Source organism: Ailuropoda melanoleuca, chromosome 2 (assembly GCF_002007445.2).
Source record: "Ailuropoda melanoleuca isolate Jingjing chromosome 2, ASM200744v2, whole genome shotgun sequence".
Taxonomy (NCBI): Eukaryota; Metazoa; Chordata; class Mammalia; order Carnivora; family Ursidae; genus Ailuropoda; species Ailuropoda melanoleuca.
Genome location: NC_048219.1, coordinates 162050689 through 162074480, shown reverse-complemented (window position 1 = coordinate 162074480; position 23792 = coordinate 162050689). Strand labels below are relative to the sequence as shown.

The window sequence follows — 23792 nt, the reverse complement described above, 5'->3', positions numbered from 1 at the left end:
GCTCTGTTATTGGTGGTCAAGGAGTATCCTGGCCAAGATACAGAGAGAGGCTTCTGGATTAGTTTAGGAGGAAAAGTCATTCATGTTAAAATAGAAAAATCACCCCAGAAATCTTCTTTCTTTCCTGATTAAACCACTGCTAAGGTGAAATTCCTTTTTTTTTTTTTTTTTTTTTGCTAACGTGAAATTCTTAAGGTCATAATTCAGAAGAGCATCTGGTTATCCTAAGGTGTATATAAAGCTTGAAAATTTGAGGCATATTTGAAAAGAAAATAAAAAAGTTAAATAAGCAATGAGAATGTTCCCATAATAGTATGGAACTTCAATATTAGCATGTGGCTGTGTGGCTCCTGGAGCAGGGCAAAGCAAGGCTTTCTTGCAATCATGCACAGATTTAGAAGTCCCCACTCGCCCTCCATAGTGGTGTCTTGTGAACTCATAAAGGTTCTGGAAAAATACTTTGCACATAAATTTTTAGAGGATGAAAAATCTTTAATGATTGGATACATGAAAATAAATGTATTTAGAAGAGTACAATATATAAAATAAATTGTCATAATTTGCAGGAAATCCATATAAAATATTTGTTCATATAGCTACGAGTAAGATTTAAGATTTGAGTTTTTGAAGGAATAGCAAAAAGTGTCTAAAGACATTGTGTGTATGTGTGTTTTCTCATAGAATCAGATATTTTTTAGTTCCAGAGGGCATTTGTTATAAGCATTCAAAAAATTCACTAAAGTCNCTCAGAACATCTACTATAGCATCCGTACAGAAGGTATTCTGTAAGTGGTGCTTTAACCAAAGAGTTACTAGAACTATTATTTTAGAAGAGCCCTGCAAATATCCATATGGCCTTATACTCATCAGGAAACTGTCATATGTCAAACAGAAATTCCCCAGTGGTTAACAACGAGAAACTGGAAGTAGCTAGTGGGCAAGATCACGTATCTGCTTCCAGGATCATTGTGGGCATAATTTATTTCCCACTTATTGATTTATATCAGAACAGCCTCATTACCTGAGTGGTAGGCACAAGGATAATCTTCATTTTCTACTCATAAAAGACTTCCATTATCTTTTTGCTTAACTATCTAGACTTTCATTTTAAGAGGATATGTTTCTTTTCACTGGTAGTAGCTATTAATGCTTGATGTGGTTCTGCCTTTGAACCGGAATTGGTTGATGACTTTTTTCATTGAGGTGGAGTTGTTAGCACTTGCTCTGATACTCGGAAGTTCAGTCATTGAGTTTTCTTAGCATCTTAGCAAGACAAACACTTTCTCTCAAATCTTTGTTGGCCATGAAATTTAGGTAAACCTATGTTACTTCATGTATTGTAGGATTTTTTTGTGTGTTTCACCTCAGGTACCTGATGTTATCAACTTCTCAAGGAATTTCATTAAATGTATAGATTGCATATAACTTCAGACAGTGAGCTTCAACATAATTGTTTTCACATCCATTTCAAGGTTTGAGTCTTATATATTCAGTGTGTCCTACAGCTGGCCCTGTTGTGACCTGACATATCTTTTCTCCTTTCCCTCTACCTATACATTGCCAGAATATGAAGATATGTGTATTGTGGAAGATAGAATTTGAGAAGTCCTTGCTAAACTAGTTCTTGAGTAACATGTTAACATGTTACCCATTAACAATATGTTATATAGACAGTTGTATAAGTCAATAATACTGGGTAAGATTTTGATCTGATTAGTATGTATGATTATTCACCCTTTTCCAACATAAGTACTCATGTCAATATTTAAAGTATAGCAGTATCGGTAGAACTAGATTATAGTTAGGGAATAGAATAGAAAGATGGGAGGGGTATAATTAACTACCCTAGTCCACGTTGTTTTCTAATTATAAATAATACGTGCTTAATTGTAGAAGTTTCAGAAACGTCATAGAAATTTTATAAAGAGAAAATTGAAATCCCGTATAATTCCACCATACAAAGATAACCAGTGTTTAAATTTTGGTCTATTTTCTTCCAGTCTTTATTCCCACATGTATGCAAATGTGTGTGGATGTGTGTTTGTATGCCAGAGTCTGCTTTAACTGTCTTAAGGTCTTCAAAACAACAATAACAGCAAACCTGGAAATCATAAAAAAGGAATTAATTTAGATTCTTACTCAGGAGTGGGGCAATCAGGCATCAATTTAATTTAAACTTCAGCGCAAGGAATCTCTTATTTGGAACTTGGCTTAAAGAGACAAATTGGGGCCATCTGGTTTTAATCCCCCCTTTACCAGCTGAGCCCAGCCGCTCACCTTCTCCCTAATCTGCACTTCCTGTGCTTTTTGGCAGAGTGGCACACACCCTGGAGTGATTACCAAACCAAATTCATGCTTCTGAAGTCTGCTTGTAATTAATAACTCCCGACAGAACATGAGTCTTCTGTAGACTTGGAATCTTGCCTAATTTTCTCTAAGATAAGTAATTAGATGCTGAGAACTGATAAGGCTTTTTCCTCTGAGCATCTGCCAAACAGCCTGCATCTGTAATGTGGGTAAGATGATTAAAATCTGAGAATGGCTGGAGGTTTTCTCATGTGTCACAACACTGACACAACACTGAAGATATTTATTTGTACCCCATCCCCCAAGCTCAACCCTTCCCAAAACAAAAAAAGATTTAAAATGGATCAAAAAAAAGCTATACCTAGCTTAGATGGCTTGGTTAGCATCTGTTTTCTATTTTATCCTTCATTCAATTCACACATTTTCTATGCAGTCAAATTAAATGTGAAGTATGGGTTTCTCACTAGTTATGAACACTACAAAGTTGATGATGCTATTTTCTCTGGAATTTAGTCTATATACTCTGGATTCATGTTTACTAAACTCCCTTGTAAGAATATATTGGGGTGCTGCCATCATGGGCCTTCTGTTTGGCAATTTGTCTTGCTGTTATGAAGTTCTAAGTCAGAGCTCTATACTGCCTAGGTGATAAGCCTTTCCAAAGGTTCAAAGGGAGTAGTTTTCTCTTACCTACTTTGTTTCATTTTCTTAAAGCAGGATTTCTCAACCTTGGCACTATTAACATTTTGAATATGATAATTTTTTATTGTGGGGGGCTATCTTGTGTATGTACGGTGTTTAGTAGCATCCTTGGCCTCTACTCACTATGCAACCAACACCCCCTCTAAGTCTTGACAATCAAAAATACCTCCAGTCATTTCCAAATGTCCTCTGGAGGTTCCAGTCATCCTTGTCGAGAACGTCTCGCCTGCAGAATAGTATTCCCATCTCCGAGGTGACAGTAAGATAAAGTAGGTATTTGTTTATTGGTGAGAGTTAGCTGGGAATCCAAGCTAGTACTGTTCATTCATTCATCTCAACAAAGTTACTATTAAGTAGTTCAGAACGCACCTCTGGGGAGCAATGGGTTGAACACATATTCTGATGTAACTAAACTGGCATCTCCTAGTAGCTTGATTGGTAGAAGCTTATAGTTTTGAAAAGGTTGTGTCCTACTGTTTATGTGTTATCGGTACTTTAAAGACAAGGAAGGGAGGCATTTGGATAAGTTGACACGTGGAGGTGCTTGTCCCAGGGCTCAGCTCTGCCTCCGAGAGCGCTATGCTCTTGCAGAGCCCAAACACAGCTAGGAATAACCAAAGTTTATTTATATAACTTTCAATGGGCAAGACATTTCAAAAAATAACCTGGTGGCTAGCCAACAGAAGAAGGCTCAAATTTAATGGGCCCAAAGTATTTGGGGAGAAGGGTGTTAATTGCAACAAATGATTTGAAATGAAGGAAAAGTACAACGCTCTGTTATTGGTGGTCAAGGAGTATCCTGGCCAAGATACAGAGAGAGGCTTCTGGATTAGTTTAGGAGGAAAAGTCATTCATGTTAAAATAGAAAAATCACCCCAGAAATCTTCTTTCTTTCCTGATTAAACCACTGCTAAGGTGAAATTCCTTTTTTTTTTTTTTTTTTTGCTAACGTGAAATTCTTAAGGTCATAATTCAGAAGAGCATCTGGTTATCCTAAGGTGTATATAAAGCTTGAAAATTTGAGGCATATTTGAAAAGAAAATAAAAAAGTTAAATAAGCAATGAGAATGTTCCCATAATAGTATGGAACTTCAATATTAGCATGTGGCTGTGTGGCTCCTGGAGCAGGGCAAAGCAAGGCTTTCTTGCAATCATGCACAGATTTAGAAGTCCCCACTCGCCCTCCATAGTGGTGTCTTGTGAACTCATAAAGGTTCTGGAAAAATACTTTGCACATAAATTTTTAGAGGATGAAAAATCTTTAATGATTGGATACATGAAAATAAATGTATTTAGAAGAGTACAATATATAAAATAAATTGTCATAATTTGCAGGAAATCCATATAAAATATTTGTTCATATAGCTACGAGTAAGATTTAAGATTTGAGTTTTTGAAGGAATAGCAAAAAGTGTCTAAAGACATTGAGTGTATGTATGTTTTCTCATAGAATCAGATATTTTTTAGTTCCAGAGGGCATTTGTTATAAGCATTCAAAATTCACTAAAGTTGCTCTCAAATTTTTACCTCTTATCCTTTTACCCCACCCTCAGGGACTCTTTTGGAAAAGGTTGCAAGTCCTTCTCTACTAATTTCCTGTAAAGCATGCTGAGTATCTCTGTTGTTACTAGAAACATTGTGGCACTAGTCCTATAAGATAAGAAAAATTTTTTTCCATTAATTTATACTGGTTATAAGTAAAGTGAAAAAACCATTTAATTACTCAAGTGATCACTCTGAGCTCAATGTATATATTTCCCTAGAATAGTTAAGGCAAAATTTTAAAATCCAAGTAGATAGTGAGATGCCATATGATTTTGTGTCCACTCACATTTATAAAGGATTGCATTTTGGTTATCATCTTAAAATAGCAAATCTAGATACTTTATTTACCAACTGAAAATAAGTATTTAAAGAAAATTTTAATAATCTTCTAGAGATATTCATAGATAGCCATAAATACTTTTTTAAAAAAATAAGGGTTATCTTTTTATTCATTTCTTTCTTGCAACTTGAAATTCCCCCTTTTTTTTTAACTAGTGGAAAAGACCAGGTTTTGTTTCTTTTAGTTTAAATATAAATCAATTCATATTTTACTTCACTTATTAAGAATGAGCACAGTAAAGATTTGAGAAGTTGTAAGAGTACAAGATTCATTTTAGAAAATGTGCTTGCTCTAGAAAGAGAATTAAGAGGTATGTATACTACTCCAGCTGGAAATACCCATGGAGCTATTTTTAATGAAGGAGAAACAAGTTTCCTGCTCTCTATGCAGGGTCAGTACCCAGCTTCTTGGAGAATAACTGTTTTGATGAGCCCTGAAAATATAAAGTCAGATAGGGGTGAATAGTGTTGGAAATAATAAACTGGGACCCGGCAAGCATATCTGCAGATACTGTACCTCAGGCTACCCCCTGGAATTGATTTAAATTACCAAAAAAATTTGCCAGTGACAAATCCAGATATTAATATTCTGCTTTTTGTTTATCATCAGGAAATCTTCATGAATATTCATCAAGATTCAGCCACACAAATGTCCATAGCTGTTAATATCAATAATAATGAAGCCAAAAAGGGGGCAACCTGAAAGTTCAAAAATAGGGGAGAAAGTTAAATTACTGAGACATTATGGCACTGATTTATTGGAATGCAATAGAGCCATTAAAATGACATTGCAAAAGAATATTTAATGTATGCAGAAATAGTCACTACATATTAAGCACAAAAAAGAAGAGCTATAAGGTAATACATACATCATGTTTATGTGTGCTATGGGCAGTTGTATGATTAGGTTAGCACACACTAAAGTATTAACTAGTTACCTCTGGCTTTTGCCATTAAGGTTTAGGGACCACGATATTACGTTCGTTCGTTCGTTCGTTCTTTCTTTCTTTCTTTCTTTCTTTCTTTCTTTTTTCTTTTCGTTTGTTTGGTTTTTTTGCTGGATTTAAAGATTCATTTATAGTTCTTTCATTTTTTTAAATTCATGGATTAAAGCAAATTTACCGAAGCCCTTCTGTGGGCCAGATACTGTCTTAGGAGTCAGGCACCGTGTTTGATAATGCATGCTTTCCCGAGTATACCTTATTTTAAAATTATATTTTAAAGTCAATGGATGTCAAATATACTTCAGTTTTTTAAAAATTATAATTTTAAACGTCCATGGGAAGAAAAAGCTGTCAAAACTTGAAAGTTTGTTTTAAAGGAAAATTAAGCTTCTCAGAGTAACCAGCAGTGTTTAGAGGAGTAAGCTTCCAAGCCTGTCCTTGGAGGAGGAAGACAAGGACCTCAAGTTCCAGCTCTTTCTGCCTCCTAACTGTTGATGCTTTTAGGCCGCCTGCCAGGGAAAACGAAAACAGGGGTGGAAATAAACACAACACTGCAGGTGGGCTTCTCTCAGAGTTATGGAGGAGGATTTTAAAGTCTCTGTTGTTAATGGTTCGTTTCTGTTAAAAATAAAATGCCTCCAGAGTAGCTTAGATTGCCGTAACCTGACTCCGTTATGGTAGCAGAGAAAGCACAATCGTACAAATTCTTTACTGAAATTGAGGAAGGAAAGTAAAATGAAGACAGAATCAATCAGCATTTAGAAAGGAAAAATAAAAAAAGAAGAGCTCCTATCTATTCAGCAAAGAGAAGATTTGTGTGAAAGCAGCGTAACACAAATTTGTACCTCCCACTGACAAGGTTGCTCTGTCTTCCTATTGCCTCCATGGAAATGCAGGAAAGAAAAAGAAAAACAAAGCCGAGTTATGATTCAAGCTGTACAACTATTTGTGAAATTATCAGAACCTCTGATAATTCTTTTGGCATTTTAATAAAATTCACCATTAATATTTAATTTTAATAGTTTTGAGTTAGTCTTTCCACTCCAGCATTCTCCCTGAGCACAAACTTGGAAACTTTCTTCAAAGCTGTTTCAACAAATATATGCTGAAATTAAGCTATATTTAAAATTTTTTGCTTAGACATAAAAATTCTTTTTTATGCCTCCTTTTTGGCATAGCTAGGAATTTGTATAAACTATTTATGGATTGATGGCTTACTTTAGTATTTTAGAACCAGGTGACATCTTAGTCTGTGCTTTGGTATGTTTGGGCATTTCTCAAGATCATGTCAGTTTTCAGGCATATATTTAAAAATTGATCATCATAAATAAATGCGAAGCACCCTCCTGAGGAAAACATGCATTATGGGCCAGACTTTAAAACTGGAATATGCAGTTGGAAGCTGCAGGAGTTGGCGTGCAGTTTAGCACTTGCTGTATTTATTAACCATTAGACAATTTTAGAATAATTTGATATTTAGGTGAAAATCAGAAAAAATACCTTTCTACCGTGATAACGTATAAAGAATTCGCCCCAGATTTTTTATGCAGTTAAGTTCATTGCCATTTTTATTAGTTGATAAGTAAAATTCCAAGGGCTATGGTGAGTAAACAAAAAAGAAAATACCCTGCAAGCTGTGATTTTGTTCTTTTAAGATGTTTTTATGATTTTAATCTTTTGACCACCAATCTCTTAAACACCGATATCATACTTCTTTTACAATTTCTTTTGTTTTTGGCACTAGATTTTGTAAATGGATCATTCTTATCTAATTTTCAACAATCTAATTTAGGAACCTAGAACTGAAATTGGAACTGAAATTTATGTATTTATGAACTTCTGATGAGAAGTGAAGTTAGTTCTTCTAGTTTCAAATGTGTTCCTAATTAATCTATACACTCAATTAAAGAATTCATGATACAGTGTGTGTCCTCAAGGGGAAAAATACAGGGTCCTGATTTGACAACGGTACTATTATAGAACAAATGAAGGTAGCTTAGTTTCAAATGTGTCAAGCTAAAGGTGTCAGAAGCCATTTTTTTTTAATAGAACTATGAATTTTTTTCAGGTACCTATCAGACATGTTTGAAGTACAGCATTTTATCTTATTCTTAAGCTTTTAAAATCAAAATTAACATGCAATATTGTATTAGTTTCAAGTATACAACATCGTGATTCGACATTTATATACATTACGAAATGATTGCCATGATAAATCTAGTTACCATCTGTTACCATACAGAGTTATTTACAATATTAAAACAGGGCTGCATCCAAATTAGATTTTCCCATAGTTTTTAGGAAGTGCATATAAAGCATTTTTTAAATGTGGCTCTTTTTGAATAAAGCCTTGCTAAAACGAGAGCAAAGTCATTCTGATCCATGATTGGGAGCAACAAGGAAAAAAACTACCCAAGAGTGTAGATTTCTTCTAAATTGCTCTTCTAAGTGGCATAAAGTTACACAACATTTTAAGGTTTCTTTCATTAGTAGGGATGAGGTGCTAGGATAAATGCATGGTAATACAAAAACCTAATTTTAGTCGATAATTTCATCTGTCGTCTTACACTCTTTATTGAAGGTATCGGCAAGCAGTGAGACTGGTCACTCTGAGAATTCTGGGAACCTTTGTGATATTCTTTGCCACATTAAATACCCCTGCTCTCGCACCTTCTGTTCAGAGAGCTAATTAACAGCTAAAAAGAAAGACAACAGATGGGAAAGGAAGCATAGATGCTCCCAAATTGGTAAAAGAGTCTCTGAATACCATGAGGGAAATGGCTCCATTTGCGTCCTATTTGGTGGCCTGAATTCACACATTGTAGTAGGTTTTAAATGATGGGCACCATTTGCTGAAGATGCTTCATTCTTGCCGTCAGCAGAACATGACTTTTAGAATTGCTGAGCTTGTGAAACTTAAAGGGAGATAGAATAGTTTAGGACCTGAATTCAAAACTCATTAAAATTCATGCGTTATCCCTGGGCTGTCTGGTTTGTGACAGCGGGTTATATTTTGTATTGTGGTGGTGCGTAGGAAGCAAGGTGCACGTGCTCCCCGACAGACAGGTAGTTATTTACATGTGTGTCCTGGAGGCTGGAAAGGGGTTTGGGTTTTGGTTTTGGTTTTGGTAATGGAGGGAGAAGTCTTGGAATGGAGGATGAAGTGGGAAGGAATAGGAATCAAGTCCTATAGACAGTGTCCTTCCTTCTCTCCCAAGAACACTGGCTGCCCTGGGAGGAAGGGGTTAATATTTTGTGTTCAAGGATAGCCAAAGGACAATATAACAGGACTCAGACTCAGTTGGGTGGATGGCCTAACATCTCACAGAGAGAGAATCTGGGAGGGCTATATTTGCCAAAATGGCAGCCTGCACACTGGGTCCCAGCAACCTCTTCAATGCAGGAGAGCTAATTATCAAGGGTAGAGTGTGTGGCTAAGGTGGGTCCACAGTGGAAAACACCCATAGAAGAAACCATTTTCTAAACTGACACACAAAAAATCAGGCTTTGGAGCATCACAGTTTCCTTATACTAAAGAGACTAGAACTCTGTTACGATTTTTATGTGTGTTTTATCTTATATAAATCTACAACCATATTTTCTTAATTTCTGTACCACTAAAATAACTATGGCATAACAGTCATTTTACATAAATGAAAAGATGATTTAATGAAATGAAACTGTGAGCTTTGAAACAATTCTTTGAATTATCTTACTTAAATGAAATGAAAATGAAATTAGAGTGCTCTTGCTTTCAGTCGTAAATGCTCTGTGCGTTCTTTTGCATTTCATTTTCTTCTGCAGTGAGATTTATTTCTGAAGAGAGGTGAGATGAAGGAGGAGAGGGGGGTCTGCCTCTTGGGCTGTAGGTGATCTGAGAGTTTAAGTCCCATAGGCGTGTGACCAGGTGAGGCTCCGTGCTGAGGAGATGCTGAGTCCTGCCAAGTGTTCTAAGCAGGGAAGGAGGCCAGGAAGAGAAGAGATGGTGTACTGTGAGTTCCCCCTGAAGGCACTGAGTGAACTTGGCCCACTAAGGCAAACCTCCTCTTTTAGAATGGGAGTGAGAAGAAGGGCTGTGTTGGTACCTGGCAACTCCTGTTGGTTCCTGGAAGAAAAGTGAGCAAGTACGGGCCAGAAGGCCTTCAGCCCACGTGAAAAGGACTTGGCCGTTACCATGATCCTCTGGGTACAGTAGACACTGGAAGAGGGGAGAGGAGCACATGATACCTCTGTCTCAGAGCCTGAAAAGAGTTTATTGGAAATGCAGTAGAATTGATTCTCTGACCTTGGGACAACATAGCTCTGTCTGCCCACGAGTTCCTTTGGAAGGAGAGGAAGGCACCTTCCCACATTCTCTTTAGTGTTCTCCTGAATAGTCCATTGTGGAACAATATGGAGGGGAGGAGACTGTTACAGGCATTTCCAAAGGATATTAAGACTTTTGAGGTCTTACATTAAGATTGGAGCTGATGGGGGTGCCTGGGTTGCTCAGTTTGTTAAGCATCTGCCTTCGGCTCAGGTCATGATCTCAGGATCCCAGGATCAAGCCCTGCATGGGACTCCCTGCTCAGTGGGGAGTCTGCCTCTCCCTCTGCCCCTAACCCTGCTTGTGCTCTCTCTCTCTCTCTCTCTCTCTCTCTCTCAAATAAATGAATAAAAATATTTTAAAAAAAGAAAAAGATTGGAACTGATGGGTGGTGTCAAAGTCTACTTTTCAATAAACTTAAAACAAGACTCATAAAAAGGACGGAGGAATGTGTGTTAAAGATTTTTTAAATCTCATTAAGTAATGATGGAACTGGTAAGATGCTAAAGCTTATTCAAGGATCGTTTGAGGAACAGAGCATTTATAGGCAGTTTAATGAAATAATGTTAGAATAAGATTGGTAGGTTAAGTACAAAACTGGTTAATGTCCTAAAGAGCAATAGGCTATAACCTCTGGAGTTATCTTTTCTACCACACAGAGGCAATGTGTATTTCTGCTGGAAACAAATCTATACATTAACACATGTGACTTCATAAAGACTGGGCTCTTAATTAACATTATACTAAAAAGTTAATCCTTGCATGGGCTTATTAAAACAGTGTGTTATTATGATTTTAAAAGGAGCAATCTTCTTTGCCTTGTTTATAAGTTTTGGATCATTTTTCTTAACAGTAGGGAATTTATCAAGTCCCTCTAGATATTTACCCCTCTTACTTTTTTTCCTAGGCTCATGTTACCCACATATGATAACATCCGCGGTTGGTTAACACTGACCTTTTGCTTTTGTCTTCCTCTCCCCTGCACACACAGATAGAGACACAGACAGACAGACAGACACACACACACACACACACACACACACATACATACCCCAGATGTGATGCAGGGATCCAAAGAGAAAAAAAGAATCAGGTGATTCTTCCACTGATGAAATACACCAAGGTGTTAAACTCACTGCTGATATAGAAGAGTGAACTTAACTTTTGAATAACTCTACAAAACTCAGGCAGCAAGTAGGTATGTTCCAGATTAATTCCTTTACTGTGAATACCAAGGGAATAGCCATAGTTTTTTGTTGTACAAAAATTTCCTTGCAGTAGCTATTGGCAGATCCAAGAGGACTTAGAGGACCCAAAGTCACATCCTAATATAGATATAGATATAGATATAGATATAGATATAGATATAGATAGATATTTTAAATATTTTATTCATTTGAGAGACAGAGAGAGCACTAGCGGAGCGGGGGAGGTGGGGAGAGGCAGAGGGAGAGGGAAAAGCAGGCTCTTGCCGAGTAGGGAGCCCAATATGGGCTTATTATTATCCCATGACCATGGGATCATGACCCAAGCCAAAATCACGAATTGGATGCTTAACCAACTAAGCCACCCAGGCGCCCCATATCCTAGTAGATCTATTAAGGGTGCCCCCAAGGCAGCAGCAACCAAAACATATACTTTGTGTCTGAGGCTGGTGCTTCTGAAACTGGCTGGCGGCTGCAGCCTCCTTGTGCTCCCCCAGAGGTTTTTATAGGGACCCTTTTCAGCTATCTCTCTTTTCTGTCTCCAAGACATAAATATTCCTTCCCTCTTTTGGCTCACACCCACACAAAGAATGAAACCAAATTCAGTTATAGGAAACTATGGCGCCAAAGAGAATAATTTCCTTATTAAGGTGAATTATGCCTTCTGATTCTATTTAACCCAGATGTAGTAATTTTACATTTTTATTCTGCTTGAGAAAAAATTCAATTTAAGAGTTCTGAGAATTAGTTAAACAATTTAAGACCAAAGCTGCCATGGAACCTCCAAAATAATGCAGGCGTACTTGGAGGATATATTTTTTACCTTTGGGATGGCTTCTGCAGTGATTCTTTGCAACTCTTGCAGTGAGTGAAAACCTCTGTCCCCTCCGTCATCAGTTTTGGCTTCTAGCCTCTGATCAGTCCTTGTGTTTTCAGTAACCAGGATCCCTTTTCCCTAAAGATAAGAGACTTTTTTTTTTCATGAGTTAATCTTAATACGTTTTCTCCTCTGGAATGCCTATGGCAAGATTAAAAGTATCATACTGTTTTGTTATTTCAAAAGCATATTATTTGGCTTTTTCTAGACCAATTTAGATATTACAACCAGAAAATGTGTTTGGAATTCTCTTACTAGTATATCTTCTTCTTCATAGTATTGGTCCATCAAGCATATCAAAATTTCATTTGATATTCGTTTTCTTTAGTTCCTTATGACAGAAGAACAGAGGATCACCTCATGATGAGTTATACCACCACCTGGTAACAGTAAACTGACATCGTGGTATAGAAAGGCACACTTGTCCTGGAGCATTTTTCCTTTACAAGACCTTATTCTGTGAAAGGTCAAGTTTGTTTCTTTGTTTTGCTGGTTTGTTGGTTTTATAAATGGAGCAATGAATATATCATTTAACTTATTTTATAGAGGCAAAAATTCATCCAAAATATAAGATACCAGTAATGTTTTTGATAGTTTTGCAATGTGCAAGCAGGCCCTGTGATTAATTCCAATAATTCTCTCTTGTTCTTTTATCAGATTTAAATTAAATTCAACCAACATTTGTTGAATGCCTACTACATAGTATTGATGGTCCCTGCCCCTAAGGAGTTTGCAATTTAATGGCCACAAAGGAATGCACTCAACCAACATTGATACTGGCCAGAATGGTACTATTTCTTTAATAAGAAGCTATACTAGTCATGGTCAAGAAAACATTGACTCCTTAAATTTTGACTGGATACCATCCAGAGTATAACTATAGAGACCTTGGAAATAATCTGGCTCAACCATCTTATTTTTAAATAAAAATTTATTTTATTCTTTACTAGAGTAATATATACTGTAATAGAAAGTTTAGAATATGTAGAAAAGTGGAAACAAGAAATCAAACACCCAAAGTCTCACCACCCCAAAACAGTCATTATTAACCTTTTAGTACACAGTTGGGTCTTGAACTATGGGAGCGTTAGGGATGCTGACCCTCTGCACAGTTGAAAATCTGAGTATAATTTTTTTTTGAAGTTTTTATTTTAATTCCAGTTAGTTAACATACAGTGTTATATTAGTTTCAGGTGTCATATAGTGATTCGACACTTCCATGCATCACCTGGGGCTCACCAAGACAGTGCACTCCTTAATCCCCATCACCAATTTCACCCATCCCCCACCACCCTCCCCTCTAGTAACCCTCAGTTTGTTCTCTGTTTTTTTGACTTGCCTCTCTCTCTTTCATTTCCCCTTTGCTCATTTGTTTCATGAAAATCTAAGTGTAAGTTTTGACTCCCCCAAAACTTGACTAGCTACTGTTGATCAGAAGCCTTACTGGTAACATCAAAACATATTTTGTGTGTTATATGTATTATATACTGTATTCTTACAGTAACATAAGAGAAAAGCAAATGTTATTAAGAAAATCATAAGGAGGACAAAACACATTTACAAGTATTGTAAAAGATCCGCTCCTAAGTGGACCCATGCAGTTCAAACCAACTGTTCATGGATCAGTTATATTTCATTTTAGTCTCCTCACATATTTTATTTTTTACATATATGAGATAATATTAAATATACAATTTGTACATTGATTTTTTCCATGAAATATTGTGACATAATCCTTTCCCAACACTATTAAGAACTCATTTAACATTTTTAAATCTAAATAATATTCAATTATTGGATAAACCATAACTTTGACCTTCCTCTACTATTTAGGTTGCTTACACTATTTCACTATTGAATGGCTTTGGCTTAAAACTTAATCAGGATAAAATCTCTGGAGTTGATTTACAGGTCAACATATATGAACATTTTTAAGGCTTTTTGCAAGACGGTTTGAACACTATGCATTTTATATCTTGCATTTGACTTGATCTTCGCAGCAGGTTTCATTAGCCTTCCTTACACATACTATGGCTCTTCTGCCTTTTAATTGGCAAGGAAATCACCAGGAACTGAATACACACTGGAGGGAGGAGATAAGCAGAGTAATCAAAATCAGCTCCACAGAAAAAATGGGAACTTAATCTAGCTAAGCTTCCAGTAGCACCCTCCGTAATTCGTGTTATCTCCTTTTAAAGCTGCATAGACCTTGACTTACACAAGTGTAGAAAGTTAATGGTTCCTTACTTAGGGAATTGAGGGGGGAGGCAGAAATTAGATTAGATTCATACATTTCTAGAAACCATTGAGTTTCCGATAATTGTTGTTAGTAACAATTTCAAGCAACAGAGCTTTTTCTAATAGCTTGTAAAGGGGTGTGAGCAGAATCATGAGAAACATAGTCACTGCTGTTACTGATGTGCTGTCATGGGGAAGCTAGTTTGTTTTGGGTGAGGCCCAAAGGCCTGGGGTTCATGGGGGTCCAGCGTGGCCTGGAACATCATATTTGTTCTGAGCCTGAAAGATCTGTGGGATCCCTGAGCTCTTTCCTGGGCCCCTGGGATCCTCTGAATAGAGGGCATGGACACAGGCTGGGTGGTCTGGACCTTCTGCAGACCCAGCCCTCATTTTGGACTGAGCCAGAGCCAGGTCACCGCACAGTTGACTCAGGAGTGGCCCTGAGGTTGCCCAAAAAGCATTTCATTCTCAAGCACAGACAAGTGGAATGTGAAATAGAATTTCTGACAGAGATGCCAACTTTCCAGGGGCCTTGGCCTGCTTCCAACCCTTCACAGACTTGAAGACTCTTAATGTCCTCTCAGTCCTCACTGCTGAAAGATAAATAAATCCATTTTTAAACCTTTCCTCAGAGCACCTCCTTTCCATGGTTCCCGCAGATATTTTCTGATTGGTTTTCTAACTCCTCCTATCCCTCCTACTTGTGGAAACTAGTTGTGTAGTCAGAATCTAACCAGAACCAACGAGAGAGAGGGTTAGCCCACAGACCCACTGGCTACACATTTCTGTTTTTACAGACTGAGCCATATTTGCTTTCTGCTTTCTTAAAAAACACATTTAAAAACTGGTTTAGATCAGCGTGAGGTCTCTTGGGATCCCTGAAGTTTTTCCTGCCATGTTTTCAAATAGCCAGTGATAATCTAAACTATTTCTAAAGCTTGGGTTTCCAGCTCAAGTGTAATATTTATGTGTGCCCTCACAATTTTGAATGATAAGATTACTGTTTTGTTAACCCAGCGGCCAGTTGACTTATCATTAAGTTCATATTTATTCTTGATTTTGTTATCACAGATTCACTCTGTAGAGAAAGAGGCTTAAACTTGGCCTTCTATTACCTTTGTGGCTTTTAAATCCAAGACATGGAGCTGCTCTTTATGTGAGCCTTGCAATCCTGGCAAACCCCGGCCAGATTCAGAAAATGTCCTATAAATCACTAAACTCAAATACAATACTTTTCTTGGGCCCAACAAAATTCTAGACCATCCCAGCTACATCCCAGTTGAAAAAGAGAGTTTTTATTTCACAGATAAGACAGTTGAAAAGTTTGCTTGTTCTCTTCCTAGTTCTTAAGCACCTATCTTTACTTGTCAGTGGGGTTTAGAAGTCGCTTTAATCCCAAATTTTCTGTTTTGTTTACCCAGGAAAGTCTGGGCAAATTCAAAGTGCTAGGAGGAGCCTGGGGGAAGAAGTGAGATCAGGCAGTGCTAGACTTCATAAATGACTGACCATTTGAGAAAAGAAGTATTTCTTGGATTTTGGACATGACAAGGAATGAAATTAAGTAGTCCAGATAAAGGCTTTATTAAAGCAGCCATTTTAATAGATTGTTTAGGCAGAGGACCAAGTCGATCTTTGGAACAAATGCAAAATTTTTATCTTTCTAATAGAAGCCTATGGCAACATATTGGATGTGTATGTTGAATTTATGAAGGTAATTCAATGTGAAAACTAGCTTGTGGATGCATAGATTGTGTAAATGTTGATGATAAGCATAAGGATATATTAATTGGAAATAGTCTTAAAAGAGAAAGTTATAACTAGTCTGTTCTTATGTTATACATATAAGATTGTATAATTTGATTTATAACTACAAGCTTTATGTGCAGAACTCGTTGCTTGTTATGATGCTGCTTCGTTGGTATGCGTTCTTAGCTATAACTGTGTTTCAAAAGAGCCATTCCATCTGAGTTTGACAAGGTAGGTTGATCTCTGTAGAGCAATGTTATCTTCCAGGAATATTGCAGACCACAGGCTGACTTATGAGTCTGTAGAATGAGTCACTGTATGAGCTCTCTTTCTCTCTCTCTGGCCGCCATGTTCCTCCCCTCAGACATTTATGCACCATAGTGGCAGGGCTGTGTATCTGCCTCATTCCTTGGACTTGATATGTTAGGACCAAATTCTAAATTAGAGAGAAAAGTTAAGTCTAAATAGAAGTGCCAGTTTTGAATGACTTGCATATTACTTTTTTCCCCACTTTTTCACACTGTCTTCTTAACAAAGAAGAATCATTACAGAGGGAGGAACACTTAGTGGAGCTAGATTCCGATAGATGTCTTCTGTGGTTGCTGTGCCCCTGAGATGAGTGCTCGCCGCTCCTTAGGAAACAAAGAGGAAAATCACAAAGATAAAGGATATTGTTGAAGCTAGAGACCTCAGAAGACTCACGTACTTGAAGAAAAGGAATCACAGACCTCCTCTCATTGTCTCCTATACTCATCCCTGCTGGGGTTTTTTTTTCCTTTGTGAAATATCAGGGGAGAGTTTCAGCTTATCATTTGATAGGAAGGCATTGTTTTGTGGGGTATATAACATGGGTTTTGAGTTAGACCTGGGTTTAATTCTGTGATCTATCCTTTACAGGCAGTGTGAACTTGAGAAGGTCATAATGGATTACTTGAGGATAGATGGAGGTGATCCATGTAAGACCCATGGTAGAATGCTTGGCTCATAGTAAATGCTTTATAACTTTTGACTGTTACCCTTGAGAATCTTCATCATCATTTATCACCACCACCTTCACATCCTGGTAATCATTGCCACCATCACCACCACCGTCACCATCATCATCATCTCAGTCTTGTTTTTTTTCTACCTCTGTCCATTCTTCAGCCCCTGTTTCGTTGCAGACTCTGCCTCTTTCAAACCTTGAGGTTCCTGAGGCTTATGTCCTATGCTCTTTTCCTTCTCTCATTACGCATTCTCCCTGGACAGTCTCATCCGTAGGCAGGGGCTTCATGTATCAGCTTCATGTATCAGCTTCATGTATCACTGCTGGTTATTCCCAGATCCATTATTCTAGCCCAGATCTCTCTTTCAAGCTTTGAACATTATACCATCTGTCCACCAGACATCTCCCCTTGAATGTCCCAGCAGCTCTTCAAACCAAAATTCAACGGGACACCTTTCTCTCCCCAGATCTTGCTTATTCTCTTTGTTTCTTAGAGAAAGCATCACCATTCACCCATTTACCAAAGCTAGAAAATTGGGGGTCACCCTTGACTCCACCTTTTCCCCTTCCTCCACTCTTCAATGAATGGTGTCCACTATACCTTTTAAACTATGAATTTCATGTAGGTAGGGACCATTCTAAAACTGAAAATTTCAGTGCCTAGCACAGTGCTGAAAAACAATTACGGAATGAACGAATAAAGGAGTGAATGAAACTCTTGAATGGACCCACTTCCTTCCATTTCCACTGCCTTTTCTGCAGTCCAGGCCACCAGTAGGTCTCACCAACTTAATAATTCACGATTTGGAGATTCCAGAGTTGAAATATCCTATCGGATCTCCCTGCTTCTGGGGTTGTAATCCCCACCCCAACACCACAAGCAGTTCATTTTCCACACTGTGGCCAGAGAGATTTTTTATAATACCCAAGAATCTTATCATGATCGTGCCTCTTCTTTGCTTAAAGCACTTCAATGACTCTGAATAATCATCCTGATTTGATGTGCTGGTTTACAGCTATTGTCCTGGCACAGTCATCACTCTCAAAAATGTCCTGGACTGGACAATAACGATATAATCATTCTGTACCGAATCTGTTTTCTGCTTATGTTTCTAGCCTCCCATTCTGCTATTCATTCTTTCCTCACCCCTACATACTACTCTAGCCTTATTGAACTGAAAGTTTTTCAAATTTGTTGTACTCACTCCTCTCACATGCTCTTCCTTCTGCCTGGAAATCCCTCTCTCTCTCTGTGCCTGGCTGACTCCTACCATCCAGGTCTCAGGCTAGACCTTCCTTGACAGAGGAGTCTTCTCTAATCCCCCAGGTTATGTCAAGTATCTCTTCGTGCTCCCATAGCATCCTGCATCCTAGCTCCCATTATTTTCACTACCTGTTAATTTCTGTGGGTTCCCCATTAGCCTCCACACTCACGTGGGTCAGCAGCAACATCTGCTCACTGCACAGTTGAAACCTGGTGCCTAGCCCGGGGTCCTGCATAGAGATAACTCTGCAAATATTTGGTAAATGATAGAAGTGAAATATCACATGCTGTTAGAATGATCAAAGTATGTGTGTGGAAGAATCTTATTCCATAATAAATCTTCTGGAAACATGCCTAATTTGTGGCCGTGAACAATATTTTGTCTTCTTGTCTCTGTTCATCATGTTTGTGATAATGGTGGAAATGATCCTGTGTTCCTTTGATTAAAAGTTCATTCTAGGACAGGATTTGGTGTCGGTACATGCTGTCAATTCCAGGAAGTCTTGCAGGTGATAATGTTGCAAAACAAAGCAAAGAACAGCTGCTTTCTAGCCTTTTCAAGCAGTTAGGGCTACTTGTATTTCAACTATGCATGGTAGATTGGTTTTAAAGTTGTTTGCTTTGAAGTTAAAATTAAATTTAGTCTCATTAGTCTAACTTATCCTAGATTGTTTAAGTTCCAAATTCTATTCTCATACTAATAAAAACAAACATAAAATGCCTTATACTTCTCATATAATTATTTGCATTGTATTCTTTGCAAACTTAAAAGCATGTGCTCTTAGATGATAAATTTTACACTGCTATTTGATCTACCAGAGGATCTGGACATTTTGTTCCACATGCATTGACTAGAAAGAAGTTCTGGATCTATCTGGGGGGTCCGTGGACATCATTCCCGTGAATGAAAAGGAAGGTTAATGGCTTTTTTCCCCCAAATAGAAATAGCTTTAGTGTTTTTCTAGTTACAAAAGCAATACATAATTACTGCAAAAAAAAAAATCAAGAAAGAAGAAAATAAAATTCATCCATAATCCCACTCTTAGGTTATTGTACTAAGCATTTTAGGGTAGGTATTTCTAGGCTTTTTTTCCGCCATCTATCGTCACGTTAATACAGATTTTTTTAAAAAATGGAAATGCTACCAGTCCACACATATGGCTTTAAAATGTGTTTTTCCACTTAACAAGTTTGGGACTTTCCAGGAGAAAAGTGGATTTTAGGAAGTTTTGCTTTCTGGCACATTGAGGGGTATAATTTCCCCTTCGCCTCCCCTATTAAGAAAACTGCTATGATAAAACCCATTACTCTTCGAATCAGTCAGGTTTCATTTGAAGGAAACAGAAACAATGCTAGCTATTTTTTATAATAATTTTTTATTATGTTATGTTAGTCACCATACAGTACATCCTTAGATTTTGATATAGTGTTCCATGATTCATTGTGTATAACACTCAGTGCTCCATTCAATATGTGCCCTCCTTAATACCCATCACCGGCCTATCCCAGTTCCCCACCCCCCTCCCCTCTGAAGCCCTCAGTTTGTTTCCCAGAGTCTATAGTCTCTCATGTTTCATTCCCCCTTTTGTTTTAAGCAGAAAAAGATATGACGTTTTAAAATAGGTATTTACAAGCCTGTTGGGCTGTCTAGAAGAAGAGACACTAGGGTGATACTCCAGAAATAAGCATGAACTCTGAGCTTGGACTAGTTGGGGCGGCTCCCTCTTCCCCATGACCAGGGCGACAGGGAATCAGAAAGTAGCCACCAGAACGGCTGCTCCACGGACACATCATCCTGGCTTGGGGGGTGGGCGGGGGGCACATTTGTCAGTGCCACTACTGTTGGTCCTAGAGCCCCACAGCATCTGCTTGACCCATACTGCCCCAAAGTGGATGTCCTGTATCCCTGTGTCTGGCTACTCCACCCTCACTAAGCGAGGAGCCTGTACCCAGGAGTCTGAAAGACAAAGATTCTCTGCTTGGAATGTTCCTCCCCCAGATGTCCACAAGGGTCTCTCATCACCCTCAAGACTTTTCTCATCCAGTAGGCCCTTCCCCGATCATACTATTAAGTTGCGAGCTGACCTCCCCTCTGGCCTTCTGAACCCTCCTTCCCTGTTTTATTTTTTTCCATAGCACATACCATTTTCTAATTAACTGCATAACTTCTTTTTTTTGTTGTCTACCCTGTCCCCCCCCAAAATGGATATTTTAATATATTATTTATTATTGAATCTTCAGTGTCTAGGCACATTGGTAATCATTCATCAACTATTCATCGAAGAATTTTCTTTATACATGCATCATCATGCATTTGTCTGATTATTTATCGGGAATTAATTCCTAGGGTCAAAGGTATGCACAAATTGCCCAGAAAGGTTTTAACAATTTCTTCCCACCAAGGGTCCATGAGAATGTCTTTTTCCTGATACCTTCACCAACATCATATCCTGGTCACGCTATCCTTCATCTTACCATGTTTGTCCCCCCTTGATGCATTTGTACTCCCTTCTCTACAACTTCCTCTCCAGAATACGCTCCTGCCACACTTTTACTTGGTTTAATTCTTCTTATTATTTAGGTCTTACTTTAGTTGTCACTTCCTTGGAGAGGACTTCCCTGATCATCAGCTGTTAAGCAACTTGCCAGTCATCCTATATCACATCACCCTATTTTATTTTCGTTATAGCGTGTCATCAGCAGATATTTTCTTATTGCTGTATTTATTTGTTTGTCTATGATTTCCCTCCCTAGAACATAAGCTCCATGAGAACCGGAGATTTAGATGTCTTTTCCAACACTATCTCCAGTAAATGTGTGCTTGATAATGGAGTAAACACTAGGTATTATAATTTTTCGTTATTACGACCTGCTGGGTGAAAAGTGGATTCAACATGAATTATTTTCCTGGATTGGTGAGACTTAGCATCTTTCAAGTATGACAGCCTTTTTTTCATTAGCAAAGGCTGAGATGATCTAGAAGTTGAATGATTCGGTGAGAGTATCTGTTTTAGATATGCTATGTCCGAGTTCTTATTTGTTTCAGATGTGCTGCACCAGATTTCTCATATTGCTAAGTTGCATCATTTTTTACATTTCTGAAGCCTCTTTTGTATTTATGTCAACATTAGTATCCATAAAGGAGGACTCCTTTTGCAGATTTTACTCACGTACAAATGTTTTCTTTTTGTCTTCACAGCTTTTAGAAAGAACCAACAATGGTTTTGAAGACTCAGACTCCGGTGCTACCAAGAGTCCGCTCCACTTAGCTGTAAGTGAGATGCCGGGGGTGGCTTCCTCCGTTAGAAAAAGAACCTAAGTGTTCCTAGAACAAGGCTGCTCTTCAAATGAAAGCATAGTAACACAATAATAACTAATAATGAAAACACTACATGGGTAAAGGCACAGGCTGCAGAGAGAAAGACTGACTCAAATTCCAATCCCAGCTTCACCCACTGGTGAGCTCAGACACATTACTTACCCCATCTGGGCCTCAGTTGCCTCACCTGTAAAATGAGGGCAAAAGAAAAGAGATTTTCTTTTCTTTCTTAAAGCCTTTACCACAGTGTACTTAATAAATGATTATTATACATTTTAACAATCTTTAAAATTATTACTATGTAGTATTTAATTTAAAAAATAGAGGAAATTTTTTAGAACACGTTTTGGTTTTAAAGATCTGATTGTAGCTAACAATACATGAGTCTACAGCCTACCACAAAATCAACCCCAAATCACAATTAAGAAGTTGTGAGCTATTTAAACACAAACCTGTGGGAGCAAGATGAGCACATCCATAAATGCAACTCCGCTTTTTCTGCCTGCACTTGAAATCTGGGTCTCCGAGGAGGTGTGAGCTTCTGACTCTTTACTGGCGGAGAGCTCAGGGCGGGGAGGAAGACTTACTCCGTCACCAGGGAAGCCTCCTCTTCACACCCTATTTGAAGGGAAATGCAACAGCTCAGAGGGAGGATCCCCAAACTGTCCGTGGGGGTGAGCGAGCCAGCACACTCACCCAGCACGCTGCCTCAGCTGGCGTGCTGCTCGGAGTTGGTAGTCACCAGCTCTTCCCGAGAGCCTCTGGGGCGGGCAGCCACACCCAGCAAGAGCAGCTCCCCCTAGAAGGTGCTGCCACGACGTGAGGCCTTCGGTCCCCGGCCACAGGACGGTGTGTGTGCGTGCGCCTGGAGGCTGAATGCTAAGCAGAGCGGAAAGGGGCTGGGTGTCTCAGTTTAACTGTTAGGACATTCACTTCATACCATCCAGTATAAGCACTTCTCAGTGTCATTCTGATGAATAATTGAGGTGGAGATTTTGTAGAACCCAGGGGCGTACGGAAGTAGTCAGGCAAGGTGAGGGTATGACACCGTCCCGTCCCGTGAGGACTGGGAGGAACTGATCACCCTGCGTGCAGCCCCTGCTTCATTGCCAGTCTCCCCACAGAGCCGCCAGCACATCTCTTGATCCCATTCACCACTCTCTGCCGCACCCACCAACACATCCACTACACACCCACACACACCCATACACACACACACATTTTGAGTCCAGTGAAATTAGGCTAAAATGTGCATCAGTCTTTGTTCTGGATTTGGACTTAGAGTGGGAAAGGCGGATGGGTAATGGGATATTTGCGTGTGTAAACTTCATGCCACTTGGCTCTCAGAGCAGGCTGCTCTGAAGGTTGCTCCTTAGAATCTCTGCCCAACCATCTGCTGCGCCTGGGGAAGGTACCCCAAAGCTGAGGGTTCACATACGGCATTAGCTGCCCCTAGAGAGGACTATTTGAGGTGATCTCAGGTAGAATTCTCATGCCCTTTGTAAGTGGGGTTGGTTGCATTGCACACCTGCTAGTAATCTGAGAAGAGACTTTCTTAGCTTCCCCCAAATTCTGTCATCTCTCATTTTTTCCCCCAAAATTATTGCTAACTGTGTGCCAGTTGCTCTGGTAAGATCTGTGGGTTTCTGGTCATGTAAAGACAGGAGAGCATGTTATTACTGGAGAGAACTGGGCATTTGGCACCTCTGAAGAGAGCAGGTGCCTGGGAAGTGCACCCAGAGAGGAGATCCTAGCCCTCAGTCTTCCCACTAACAACTCACCTAGACATGGTACCTCTATCCGAGGGCCATTGTGGGGATGACATGAGTTAATGCACGTCAAGCGGTTAGAACAGGGCCTGGCACACAGGTGCAATCAGCTAGCTTCATCCTCACTGATGCTAACGTACCATTCTTTCATTTGACTTACACTGAGTGTGTGTGTGCTAAGCACGGGTTCTGGCAGCTGGAGAGGTTGCAGTAAACACCACCCAGCCTCTGTCCTTGTAGAGTTTC

General features: G+C 38.8%; 1 protein-coding gene across 10 annotated transcripts in view; it reads left to right on the top strand.

Annotated features, from left to right (window-relative positions):
* The window catches only part of ANKRD44 (ankyrin repeat domain 44), a 239429-nt gene that overhangs the window by 179480 nt on the left and 36157 nt on the right, over positions 1-23792 (top strand). For all 10 annotated transcript variants that reach the window (XM_034654901.1, XM_034654900.1, XM_034654894.1 and 7 more), the window contains one exon: positions 21658-21729. In XM_034654901.1, coding sequence (XP_034510792.1) covers positions 21658-21729 — 72 coding nt within the window. The remainder of the gene's footprint in view (positions 1-21657; positions 21730-23792) is intronic.